Here is a 14,415-nt window from a genome sequence, read left to right as displayed (position 1 = left end):
CGCAGGCTCTCTACATGATCTGTCCATTTTAAAAATCCTTGCAATTTCCCCTTGGTGCCTGTGAGCTACAGGGCATTTCACTCTGCAGACACCTGGCCAAGAAACATAGCGCCAAGTCATTAGGCTTCAAAATCCTTATACCCCCTGCCACCAACGCAGATAGCCTTAGTCACCCAAAAAGCCAGAGAGAAAGCACGTGGTGGAGATCGGTGACATTTCTGGTGTGGGAACTCTGTATGGAATCCCTGGGCAGAATGCCATACCCTCAGTGACACTGCATGCTCGGTGCCACTCTGTCTGCTACGCCTGCCTGCTAAACCCATGTCAGAGGGGCATAAAAACTGATGAAACATTCCAGCTATTAAGCGCGTTCCCATTGCTACCCACTGCGCACTGCGGCTGTTCTGACTTGCTTGGCAAATTTCTCTGGCACAAAAAGAAAACAATCTCACTTCCCAAATATGGAGGGGAGGGGGCGGAACCAGCTACTGAACTGAATGGGCATAAATCTATATATCACAATTTTCCCTTTTGCATATTATGTCAAAACACTAAAGTGAGAAGCGGTCGAAACAATTAAACAAGAGCAGTGAGAGTGTGCCTAAGCTTTCCTGTTCCTTAAGGCTCCGGTGTGGTCAGTCTTAGTCCAACCCAGAATCTCACGGTCCACAGTACTAACACCAACCACCCAACCACATCCACTAATTACCACTGAACCTGTTCTCAGCTTTTTTCTTCTTTTTTTGGGGGGTGTGGGGGGTTGTGTCTTTAGAGAGGGTAGCAGGAGATGGTGGGTGTGACAAATTAAGAGCAGAGCTCTGAAGGAGGAAACCAGAACTAAAAGGTAAGAGGATGACTTTAAGGATTTTTTGTTTTTAAATCTAAAAACACAAATCAAAGTACAACAACAAAAAAAATTAAATAAATGTAATTCATTAAAAAAAGAGGTTTTTAAAAACCGAATATTGATGATTTAGAAAATTATATACATATTATTATTTCTTTTTTTTTTTTTTATCTACCCAATGCCAACTATAACACCCAGTCTAGCCATGCCACATTCACGAGGTCAATTTAGAGTTAGAGTTAAAGGCAGATTCCAAGGACCAGCGCCTATTTATAGCATGCAGATATTCATCATGGCTCAGTGGCGCTCTCTCTGGAGGCTAAAGAACAGCCACACTCAGGCCTCCCCAACCCCAGTTAATGAACAGACAGGCTTGCTGCTCAAATGAGGAGAACTCCTGACATGTTTACTTTAATGCAATTCATCCCCACTGCCCAAGAATTTGAAAATACAACGCAATCTAAAATGTGGTTGGAGGAAAGTGTGGTGAACCAAAAACAAATCTTTTTATTTATTTTTTTTTTTAAAGAGTGAAAATTACCCGGACCATGTAAATGAAATAGAACACACTTGTAAGTTCAATTCTTAAGACGACTTCACACAGCTCAGTTCTGAAGTCTGTTGGTGGAGTAGTGCCCTTTCTCCGCTTGTCTTCACCCTGTTAATATGAGATAATTCACAATGCAGACGCAGAAGTCCAGAGCAGTCCATATATCCCCAGTTCCTTCTCTGTTATGTTTTCCTCGGTCTGGACTTCAGAAGGTAGAGTCGGCTCAGTTCCGGCCTCCATCCTTAGATCTGTACTGCAGTAGTTAGCATGAGGTTAACCATTTAAGTTTGCCGATCCCACCCACTCTCAAATTAGGCTTTCCATCGATTCCTCCATGTATATATTGGAACAAGATATCGTTCATTCTGGTACATGGTGCAATACCCAACAGTAGTACAGCAGCAGACAGCTTAAAGTGAAGCGCCAGCTGCCACCACTGAGACTGTTCTGCAGCGCGTCCCTGTATCTCATGAATGGCACCATCCCAGCCTGACATCAACCCACCAGGAAGACCTGAGGTATTTATAATATTTATAAAAAATAAAAAGCCCACCACAGCAGAACAGGCCACACCTAGTGTTCAATGCATTCATTAACAGGCAAATACTTGAGATGACCTTCAAATGTCTTCAAGCCTAGCCTTGTCATTTAGAAAGCTTTAGACAGATTTTAAACACACTGATTCTTTTCCAAGTTATTTTATATTTAGTTATACTTGATTTGAATGGTCTTGTTTTCGCACCAAAAGATACTACAGCGATGTAGAATATTTTGGTTAGAATGAACTGGATTCAGAACCTGCATGGACTTGTATCCTTGGACACAGAGGAGGAGGAGGAGGACGAGGACGACGACATGTTGGACCTAGGTCACTCCACAACTTGGAACCTAGTTTTTGCCATAACTGAAGTGTTGCTCTTTTCATGTTTAATAGGACATTATTGTGCTTTTTATTCTGTTTCTGATGCAACAGCTGATTAAAATGCTTTGGCTGCTAGTTTTACCAGTCATGCAGATTTGAACAAAATTAAAGGTGTTTTGTTTTTTTTGCCTGAACCATTTTTAATTGTACTATTAAATATTATTCTTTATTTATAAGACAGGCAACAACAGATTGCTTTATCTTCCAGTTGTTTCCTAATCAACAAGAGAGGTTTTTCTGGAGGACAGGAAAGCTGAAGGAAAACTGGACAAAGGGAGGAGAGATGCTAACAGTATATGAATATCGAGTTTCTGAAAGATAAACGTGTCTGGTTGTCGAAAACCACATGCTGCTCTGTTAGTCTTTATACCCTTCTCCAAGTGTCTGCACACTCACCAGCCTCCCCACCAACCTCAACCCTAATACTAACCCCAAGCCCAACACTAATCCTAACCCTCCAGTGAACAGCAGCAGATCCAAAATCATCATCATCATCATCATCATCATCCACAGTACTGCTTCACATTAAATGTACAAGTAGAATAATATAACTCTAATAAAACCCGATGTGTACTATATTACATGTGCACCACAGTATATCATTTTAAAATCGGGGTATGGATAGAACTGGGACTACAATCCTGGAACACAGCACACAGGCTTCAGGTCTGGAAGCATCTTGGGCCTTTAATTCCATAACTAAGAGGATCACTTTGGAAGACTGATTTCAAGTGTGCAAATCTCTGTCTTCTTTACTCTATTGTTCAAATCTTTAACCAGACCTTTTTGTATTAAATACTCTTATGCACTCTGTGGCTGTTCAACCACAACACATCAATGTACCGTTTCTGTTGTCTATCCTCTAGCTCGGTGTTAGCCAGCCTGTTGCAGATGTCTGCACTGCTGCAGCACTCTGTCCTGCTATGCCTGAAAAACTTGCTGAACAGCTACACCTATGCCATCATGTCAGTGTTAAAAGTGCTACTGTGGTCAGACACAGAATTAAAGCGTGTGTTTTGGGGGTTTTTTTTGGCCGGGGGGGGTTTAAATTTTTTTTTTTTTATTAGTTTTCCATTTCAAAATACTTCCATCTAGAGATAATATAACACCACAAAAAGAAACATTTGTAGTTCCCCTGCTTGTAGGAGCATATAATCCTGCCAGCATTTACCCCTAAACAAAATTTATGAGGGAGGAAAATGTTTTTAATTATCAAACAAACTAATAAACAACAAAAACACAAGCTAAAGCTGCAGCACTAAACACCCCACCGCACCATCGCTGTCGCCGTGGCAACTTTCATTCCCCTCTAATGTATATCCCCAATATAAATAAGAAAGTTATCCCAAGTCTGGTTAAATTTTCTTTGAGAATTGCTCACATTAAATATCTTAATTTCCATTGAGGTCGTTTCTGTCATAAGCCTAATCTCTGGTGTATATGTGCTCTTCCACTTACACAAAATTAGTCTGGTTGCTACTATAAATCCTGTGAGAGCTAGCCCAAACTCTACTTCAGTGATTCCCGATGGTACCAGTGACTCGTCTCCAAGGAGACAGACTTGCGGAGACTCTGGAAGAGACTGTCTGATCTGTTTCTCTATTACTTTTAGAACTATTATTTCTCAAAAAGGTAAGTATAAGTGGACGTTCCCACATAGTACGTACCTATTTCTGTTCAGTTTTTCCAGAATGCATCATTCTGTTAAACCCATTTTAAGTCCAAGAGGTATGCAGTGCAATCCATGAATAAAGGAGGGTTGACAAATTGTGCATGTCAACAGACAGGGTACAGTCTGTACTTGTGTAAAACACGCCCGTAGGACAACTGTGCCTATTGAAGTGGTCAGTGAGAGCAGCTACAAGGCAGCAGTTTCTACTTAAGTGTCTCCTGAGACTATATCAGAAATAAATGACGACAAAATATCTTGAGACTTTGCTGAGTCTGCAGAAGGGATTATCTAGTTCGTTAAGTTTATTGTTAGCTAGAGAACACATAAATTAACTTGAGCTTTGGATAATAATAATGAGGAGAGGGGGAGACAGAAACAACTGCTCTGAAATGAGTTTCAGACCAATGAAAACATAATGGAGGACTGGGATCCAGCCTGACTACCTCTGGAGTTTAGGTTCTGCAATTGGGGGGGTGGGGTGGGGTGGTGCTTGCTCAATTTATGACTAAACCAATAGTATTTCTGGTTTTATGAGATGTTTTTGAAGTTCCTTAGATTACTACCAGTTCATAATATTAAATATGCAAAAAGGGTGACCTCCCCTAGCTATCTGTATTAACAGCACCTCCAACCTGACAGATGGAAGACAAACGCAAGGTCAGGGCATACTGCACTTCATGGTCTCCGGCTCCGTACATGTCGATACCACTGGAAAAATCGTACACATTTTCAGTACCTTCCTCCTTTTCCAGAGCCATCAACGCACACGCATATAAAACTTGAAAAGCAAATGCTCTCCCGCACCCAACACGAACCCTCAAATACTTAGCACTTCAAAAACAATCCCTCTAGTACAGAGACCTACAAGACCTCATCTGGTACTACCTAACTGAGAATACTATAAAAGTTAATGCCAATGTTTTAGCATTCCATGAAATACAAAAGAATAGGGGTTTTACCACCTTGTGTGAAGCACTGACTACACAACAGGCCTGACACCGAGGCTGGATCAATCAATGAAAGACAAATGATTGATGCTCCCCACCTGTGTATAAAATACATCTCTAGGAAGTAGTTTAAGAAGGTAGCAGGGAGGCTCTATGTAATGCTTTAGCAAGTTTGACGAGTAGAGAGGGAAGAAAGGAGATACAGAGAAAGACAGACAGAGAAGAAAGGTCATAAGCAATGACAGTTACATAGCCAGTCAAATGCAACAGTGGAGCAATGCACACGGTGCGGATACGCACCCGTCAGCCTGGTTAAATTCTCCTCGCCCGTGTCAACGCCTTGCTCGGCGGACCGCAGAGAGCCGGCGTGGCTGCCAGGCCTACCTGCGCTCGCCGCCCACCTGCTCCGAGTGCGAGATGGGCCATGAGTGGGCTGGGGGAAAGGTGAGGCTGGTGGGTGGAGAGCCCAGGCAGGAGCTTCCTGACACTGGAGCCCGTCTCGCTGCAGGAGACCGACTGGCTGCAGGATGAATCACCACCACTCCCACCACCGACACAGCCACTTCTGCTGCCACAATTAAAAGCAATCTGGAAGGGAGGCAGGGAGAAGCTGCAGAGCTAAAAATACGGCAACAAACCACAGCGCCTAATAAATGCACAGTGAGATTTTCAGGTTCTCATGTTCTGCTTGGGGACTGTATTTTAAGAAGCTAAACAGGGGGAGGAACAAAAAATTAAAATTAAATAAATAAATAAATAGACAGAAGCAGGTAGATTTTTCTCTGAACATTTACTGTACCTCACCTCCTACATTATTCAACATCAGCAGAGCGTTTAAAATTTAAATGCTTGCTTAACGGCGTAATGATGATCCAGGCTGCAGGAGCAGATGGAGAAATCGGGGAGACGAGGACTGAAGCAATTTTACATCTCCAGACTCTGAGCACGGCGACTCAAGCTTGGATGGGGAGATATGGAACCGCGGAGAGCACACCTGAACCGCCGCCACATTTGAATAACGGCTACGGGAGGCAGACGTGCCGGTTGCTCTGCTCCCGCGTGTGCAGGAACACTATCTCCAAAGTAAATAACACCCCGAGGAGAGGGAGAAGCGGCTCACCAAAATCACTTAATCAAAAAAATAGCAAGGGGGCCCCGGGCAGCCGTTCCTGCGCTGGCTATCCAACGGTGGAGGCCACCTTTGATCTGTTTAGGTTGCTGGCCATTTGCATTTCATAATGAGATCAAAACGCTGGGTTTGCTCTGCAGGAGCGGAGCGGTGCGCTGCACTTCTAAACCACTGCAGATTTGGGCTCGGTCAGCATAACCGTGCATCTGTAGTGACCTAAAAGTTCACCGACTGCTGCTGTGGTGATGACGGTGCACGTTCACAGTGAATGGCTCTCTTTGTTTTGCCTATTTGCTGCATACAGGTGCAGATACATGGCAGGGGGGATTGGGGGTGTGGCAACAATCATCTAGAGTGAAGAAGCCCCCAGAACAAATCTCTCAAGCATTTGTTAACCTGTCGAGAAACGCTCAAGATTGACTGCAGCATTCCCGCGCTCACAGGAGAAGGCGATGGGAAGTCCGGCGGCACTGCTGCCACTAGTTCGGATTTGCTATCTGTGTTGGAAAAACCCGCCGGACCAAGATTGGGTCTGGCACATGGGTGGAGGGGCCATAACCCAAAATCTGGCCAGCGATTACTGCAAAGCATCGTTGGTATTTGTTGTAGGAGGGGCTTAAAGTGCAGAGCGCCTGGCGACAGCTGTTTGAGGGCCTTACTGTGCAGCTCCCATATCGGTGACCTCATCGGCAACACACACACACACACCCACCCACACACACCCCTTCAACGTTTCCATTGCAACCTGATCAGATTTTTGTCTGCAGTAGCATTATGAATGTGTTTAGTAAGCACAGAGCTCAACCCTCAAAAGGATAACAAGAGCTTTTACATGGAGGGTCCCTGATAATCAACCCTCCCAATTGACATCCACACACTTAATGCCTCTAACACCTAATGCCTCCTGTGATTGTGAGAACAGCCACACACACACACACACACACACACACACACACACACACACACACACACACACACACACACGCCCATGAAAACGCTCTGGGTCAGGTGGGCTTTGACGACTTAAAACTCATCAGAAGCACTTAAAGCCGGGCCTAGCTGGTGTCACACTTGCAAGCTCAGACGATATTGCATCTCCGGAGCATTAAGCATCGATGTGATGTGTAGCTGACAGGTAACCGCGAGCTGCTCAACCTGAGAGAGGCCAAATTAATCTCATTTGCAGCCTTGTTCGGGAAGACACCAGTACAAGGTCTGGCACACAAGCATGCTGGGACCATCAGGACATGACCAAGGTCTCCAAAACAAGAGGTCTATTTTAGAGACATATACAGTGGAGAGAAAAAAATCCCCATAAAAAGTATGGCACTGTGATATGATATTGAACTGAATAACATACAAAGAATTGAGATACCTTTTTTCATATAGATTTTAGAACAAAACAATGGAAAAAAATGCTCTGTGCATGTGATGTTCTAGCTTCTTGAACACACACACAAACAAATGCACACACATACAAACAAAAAGAAAGAGCCCTGCATGGTCCATATCCCTGTGAAACACGGTGGGTTCTAAAATTCATCAAACTGCTCTGGAAGGAGCTAATTGCAATGCTCCCGGACATTGCTTCTGCATATCCCCACTCCCCTAATACTGCATGAATACATTTTGACCTTGATGAATTATCTTCTCTTATTGACAGCACGTATTGATATTTCTTAAAAGCGTTGGCTAATGGAGTTCTATTGAGATGATTAAATGAGTGAGCTGCCGTCCGGATTAGCCCGGTCTCATCTCTCCAGTGCAGCTTGCATTATCATAGAGAACAGACATGTGCGTGCGCTGGGTCGTAAATTCCTGCTGCTGACATCTCCAGGGGAACAGCGGAGCGGTGACTGCATCTCGACCTACATTCACCCCGACTGCATGCACCAACGTATGTGCCAATGCACCAATACTGTACTGCCAGTAGCCGACAGACACAAACACAAACTATAGGACAGAACAGATTTAGGTTTCACAGGTGACATTCAGGCCCTCCATATTACAAAAAAAACCACAAAAAAACCCTCTCTGCTTATATCACTTTAATACACACCAGTATATTATTTATTAAGTATAATAATTATAATGCAATAACGCACGCACACAAAAGCCACAGGCAGAGTGTGTTGTGAATGTGCCCTAACCAGTTGAGCACTGTTATCTCTCTCTGTCTGAGCCACGCTCTCCTCCTTCACATTATACAGGCAGACACCATAGCTGGTCTGTCTGCCTCACCATATGCATCTACAAGTGCGCACCTTCAGACAGAGTTAATCAGTATGGTTTTGCCTTTGATTTCAACCACCTTTTGGGTAAACAGCACAGCTGCTTCTACACGCAGAACCACGCACACACACACAAAAACCCAAAAACAAACCAACACCCTCCCAGTTGACATTTGTGGTTCCCTCTGTACACAATACAGAAAGGTTTGTATCACAAGTGGAACTGACATGTCCCCACAGAATGAGATTGACAAGCTGATGCAATATTAATTGACTTCTATAGATTTCTCCCTGTAAGTACTTGGTTGATCAAATGTTATGGTAACAGACAAAAATGTATTTGCACTTTCCTTCCATAACATGACTGCTATTCACATGTCTCAGGTACACTTTGCGATTTTTTTTTTTTTTTGGGGGGGGGGGGGGGGGGTTATTGCGTCCACCAAATGAGAGTCATGTATACAAGTAGCATTTCATAGAAATGGCACTTAGAAGCACTAGGTCACATCTGACGCCAGTGAAACAGGCTTGCGTGAGTCAGGGCTAAAGCCTTGCAGATACTGTGCTTTCAGCGAACGAGAAACGCCAAAATCCATTCGTTGTGTCAGTTCACAATACAGGCCAGGGGCAAGAGGACAGACGTCTGTCACAACAGGCACTAAGGCACGAGGGAAGATTTAACTTCTGCATTTTCTAGGGACTAGCAAGTGAGAGCGCACAAACACGCACTCACAGCAAGAGGGTGAGCGAGGAGAAACCAAACAAGCCAGAGTTACAAATTCACTGCACGAATCGCAGAGTGTTAATACCTCCATGACCTCAAAATCACCTGTCTGGATTCATGAGCTTTTACAATACGGCAGCATTTCCAAAAAACACAGCTTCAAAAGCCTTAGCAATTTTGAGTAAAGGTACATGAGAATCTTTTCAAATAATTGGAAAAGACAAGGGGGCACTGTGAGAAGCATTTAATTTCAGGTTTTGATTCGGTGTTTATCAAATGGGGGAGGAATTAAAAATAAACCGTCAAATAAATAAAAAATTATGGCAACAGTGTCTTGGTGATCTCTGAACTTCTATAAGCTTGTGCAGCCTTGTATAGACTAATGTAAACATCTGCTTCACAGGAAAAAGAAGAAGAAAAGGGGAGTGGGTTGAAACCCGCTCCCACACATTGCATGTGTCTCGCGGATATGAACGCATACGTCTTGTCTCGACTGCAATAAAGCCGCGGTGCCAATTCTATTGGCAATAAATGTCAACTGATTGGAAAGCTCATTCTAATATCAATTTCCATCTCCGCTCTTTAAAAGGCAATCAGCATGGCTTCATCTCTGTATATCATACGCTCCTTCAGATGATGACATGGCAATGGCTCTCTCACATAATGGACTTGTATCAAGGCATCTGGCATGAATAATACAATCCGTGAATGGGAGATTTTTGTCTACGGCTCGTTCGGATAGGTCTGCCTCTCTGAATATCAACACTTTCCACGCTCACATTTCTGTCTGCAAAACAGCCTCTATTTTCTCCTTTTTTTTGAAAGACACAAGAGACTGTGTCAAATATTAATGCTTATAACCAGATCAGAACACGTTTTCTTCACAAAATGAAAGTGATGCTTGTGAATCATTCTCTACCTTTATATTTGCAAAATAATCCACAGCAAAACAACTTGACAGCATAAGAAATTAGAATAATTTCACACGTTAACCTTGGCTGTCTCCTCCTGCTTGAATTCAGGGCTGATTTGGTACACTGATTGCATTTAAGTGGAGGGGATGTCACTAGCACGCATGCAAATGTGTCTGACGGGCAGAAAGCAAATAATGACAAATAATTTAGTCGGAGCCGTTTGCACGCGTTCCCCCTTACCTTCCAGCCACTGCCTGCCTCCCGGTAGTAGGGGAAATTGTCACAGATCCACTGATAGATCTCGCTCAGGGTCATTTTCTTCTTTGGCGAGCTGTTGATGGCGAAGGTGATGAGGCTGGCGTAGCTGTAGGGCGGCTTCCCGTCCTTGTGCTGCTGCACCTCCTCCTGATCCAGTGTGGTGTTGGGGTCCAGCAGAGCGCTCTTCTTGGCCATGCCTGGCCCGTGGGCGTTCTGGGCGTCTGCCTTCTGGATGGCAGCCCGCATGGTCAGCTGTGGCAGCCAGTCCATGGACGTCAGGCTACTCTCCAGCTCCGAGGTCATGGTGGCAAGGGGAGGGGGGGAGGGAGGGAGGGAGGGAAGGAAAGAAGGGATGGGGGAGGGCTCGGGCGGTGTCGGCGGACGGAGATCGGCCGAGGTTGGCGCCGTGAGCGGGGGGTCTCCCTCGGGTCACAGTCAAATGTAGCCTAGCAGCTCCAAATCAAACCTGCAGAGGAAAGAAAGAAAAAAAAAAAAAAAAAAAAAAAACCCAGAACAGGGGAGTCAGTTTACTGCACAGCAGTGAAACGCAGAGTGGGCCGTCTCCTCCCAGCACACGGAGCCCTGGTAGGCAAAGCCAGTCTGGCTGCTGTCACACAGCCCTTTTAATTAGCGCGCAGTAACGAGTAGCGCTGTGTGTGTGGAGTGGCACTGTGGCGCGGGCGCCGAGCCGGAAGACGGCGCCAGGCCCTACGCAGCGCGGGCCAGGGATGTCTCCGTCCCGCGCGCTCTGGCACTCTGACTCACTCTGCAGCAATCTGACCCCGCAAACTCAGTAAATGCTGGGGAATTGTTTTCACAACTGCCAGCCAAATGGAGGACTGGCGCACCAGGAATTCCGATTCTGCTGCGGGTAGTAACCCTCTCCGCTCCAATCCTTAGCTTCCCCCCCCCCCCCCCTCTGGCCAGCCACGACTGGCTTGTAAACAAGGCCAGGAATTGTCAACATGCCAAGAGCTGGGTCCATAGGCACTTGTTCCAACCTATGACTGCACTCCCTGCCCACAAACAACCTTGTGTTTTGGCCACTATGCCCTCCTCTGCTCCTAGAATAGCAGTGAGGACAGGGGTCCCAGCACAGGCACACATGTGCAATCAGTTGGCGTCATCAAACCCCACTCACTGGAAACCCGCGATGCACAGACCACTCCGCAGTTGAAGAGAAAGCAGAGAGGTGAGTATTCCATGTAATTCTCTGACAATCCGAGCATTAAAATACCTCCAGGTCCTCAGGGGACCAGAGAGAGACACTTTTATTGAAATTCCACAATGGAGAAAAGTGAATGTGAGATTGAGGTAAACCACTGAAACTTGATAAAAGAGATTGCTATGACAGACTCTTACTTTCCACCCATCACACTGTCATTTTCACAAAAGGTGAGTCATGACCCTCTAATTTGAAAGGTTTTCATGGAAAAGATGAGGGTCGGAGGCGACTAAACCCTTTCCACAAAGGACAAAACCTACCATTCTAATTTATGACCTCTACACTGGTGAAAAAGGATGTCTGAGAACGTTTTGTAATTAAATCAAAGTCCTGTGGAGTGCATCTCTCTACAGAGAGAAACCAATCATATCATGCAGAAAGAAAAGCCAATCAGATCACGCACAGCCCAATATCATAGCAGTATAAGGACAGAGGCCTGAACATTTATGGCATTTAGCTCACGCTTTAATCCAAAGTGATTTACAATTATGACTGAGTACAACTTGAGCAATTGAGGGTTAAGGGTCTTGCTCAGGGGTCCAACACTGGCAACTTGGCAGTGGTGGGGCTTCAACCAGCAACCTTCTGACTACAAGTTAAGTACCTTAACGACTGAGCTACCACTGCCAAAATGGCAAGTTCAAATTCGCAGATTCTTCCCGTCCAAGACGGCTTTTAGGATTATTTGCTCATTGGCTTCGTCCTCCAACATGACCCCAGCATTTAAACATTGTTACAACACCTGTGAAATAATTACATCCTTAAGAAATCACAAATGGCACAGTCGCAGGAAGTTTCTAGCTTGGAACGCTCCCAACAGCAGTGGCCATTCTGACCTAGGAGCTCGGGGGGTGTCTGCAAAGCACTGGGGTCTTCATTAGCACACCGAAGGCAGGCATGAAAGTACTGCAAGCATCTTCCGTTATTAGTGCTGGTGGCTGGGTTCATGTCCTGCAACAGGCCCCAGCCTGTCGCTGTGCAAGGGGTGGAGATGGAGCAAATTGTGGGGGCAGGGCAAAGGGTGCAGTCAGAGCAAAGGGGTGGGCGGTGCTGAGCAGCAGACGGTGAGCATGAGATGGAGAGTGCAGCCCGCTGGTCAGCCAGCCAGGCGCTGGGGTTAACCGGGTCAGCCTGCCAGAGCTAACCCTCGGGAGCGGAGCACGGCAAACACGGAGCGCTGTGGCTTTGATGCGACAGTCACTGCCTGTGCCGGAAGAGAACAACGGTGCTTTTGAAAACATTGGGGGGGGGGGGGGGTTCGCCCCTCCCCTTCACTTCTTCCAAGCCAAGATGCAGGCAATGGTTTAAGGTTCTGCAATTACACATCAAGTTGCGCTTTGCGATTATTGCTGATGTATTACATCACCTACCAAGTTACTAAGTGTGTTGCAGTAAGACTCTGAAAGCAAAGCATTGATTCCTATCATGAAAAACTTTCATGTCACTGAGACACAGCTATGATGTCTCACCTATGATGTAGTGAGACTGCCAAACCATGTTAATCATTACAGGCAGACCAGAACAAACCCTGAAGGGAGATTCTATCAGCTATATGTTTGCAGGTATGTAGTCTGCTGCTACAACCCAGGCGGATCCCACATAACATAGTAAATGTATTCAACAATTTTCTAACCCCACCCTGTTGATATGTTGCTTAATTCATGCACCAGCGAGCACGTACTGACAACTCAGGCCTTGTAGCAGGTGTCATACCCCACTGCTTCAGTGTCTATAATCACATGATTAATTTTACTTGACCTTACTTGGGTTTAAACATCTGAAAGTAAATGAACAATAAGCGTAAAACTGGCTTGTTTTAGAACAGCAAAATATAGAAGGCTAGCATGTTTTCAGAAGACATTTTTAAGCAGTAGTTACTAGTTAGTAGTATACGCAAAAAAAATAAAAAAAAAAATAAAAAATGCAATGTCAATCAGGATATTAATCTGCAATTACAACAGTGTTTTTGCCCCATCACCAAGCCCTTCTTGTATAAGTAAAACAATGAAAAATATTTACATTACTGGTGAATGTGTGTGTAGAAAGAGGAAGGCTCAGTATGTGTGTATGTAGAATGTTTGAAAGCATGGGTGCAGGCAGAGAGGGAGAGAGAGAGAGGGAGAGAGAGAGAAAACGCACATGCATTAGTAAGTGTGTGTGTCTACGGAGGAGGGGTCCTGTACTGTCCTGGGCAGAGGGGAGCCACGCTTTGAGAATCCTTCACACAGCCTGAAGATCTGGCACACTGCCTCAACAACAACAACAGTGCTGTAACCTGGTAACAAGCCCTTGGCATCTCCACTTGTAACCGAAACCCAGGCCATACCTTCCATATCAACAGCGTTATTACAGTGTGTAGAGCGGCACCGCCGTTGTCTTCACAAGAGCAGGAACAACAGGGAGAGGTGGGAAAGGCACTCACCTGCCCTCCAGTCAAAGGGAGATTCCTCACTTTTTCCAGCCCCGAGGCGGACGGCTTACAGTTATTTTAAAAAGCGACAAATACAAAAATAGCAACGGGCCGGCTTTGTGTTCTGGAGTTCCAGAGCGGCGTGATTGTGCACGGCGGCTACGCTGGCACTAGTCTCTAGCAGCAGGCTAACAGCAGCGGCTTTTACTGTCAGTCTTCCCTCTCCATTAAGGGCTTAATGGTTCCGCTGAAACTAACCCCAGGATGGGAACATTAATAATCCAGTCGTTACCTGTCGTTTTTTTTTAAGGATGTGTCAATTGCTGCGCCGCTCCCCTCAATGCTGAGTATGCCTTGCTGTTCCTTACAGGGTCCCAGCACGGTTCAGAGCACACGTGCGCACACACAATAAAAAAATGGGCGAGCACACGTGTGATAGGGTGTGTCTGTGAATGGACATATATGTACGTGTGATGCATGTGTATATGTATGCACATCTGTGTGTGTGTGTCTCTCACTGGGCTTCTTTAGAGCAGCACACGCACACAGGCAGATCTGATATGTTGGGGATTTCTTGTCAACTGTT

The 14,415-nt window shown here is 45.3% G+C and overlaps 1 protein-coding gene across 1 annotated transcript in view; it reads right to left on the bottom strand.

Moving 5' to 3' along the window:
• The window catches only part of foxj3 (forkhead box J3), an 87,331-nt gene that overhangs the window by 32,119 nt on the left and 40,797 nt on the right, over positions 1 to 14,415 (bottom strand). The window contains exon 2 of the mRNA XM_035520299.2: positions 10,177 to 10,660. Within this exon, the coding sequence (XP_035376192.1) occupies positions 10,177 to 10,497 (321 nt within the window). The 5' untranslated portion in view covers positions 10,498 to 10,660. The remainder of the gene's footprint in view (positions 1 to 10,176; positions 10,661 to 14,415) is intronic.

This window comes from Electrophorus electricus, chromosome 22 (assembly GCF_041902795.1).
Source record: "Electrophorus electricus isolate QZ-2024a chromosome 22, ASM4190279v1, whole genome shotgun sequence".
In the NCBI taxonomy this organism is placed as follows: Eukaryota; Metazoa; Chordata; class Actinopteri; order Gymnotiformes; family Gymnotidae; genus Electrophorus; species Electrophorus electricus.
The sequence above is the reverse complement of the archived record's forward strand: the minus strand, read 5'-3'. Positions and strand labels throughout refer to the sequence as shown.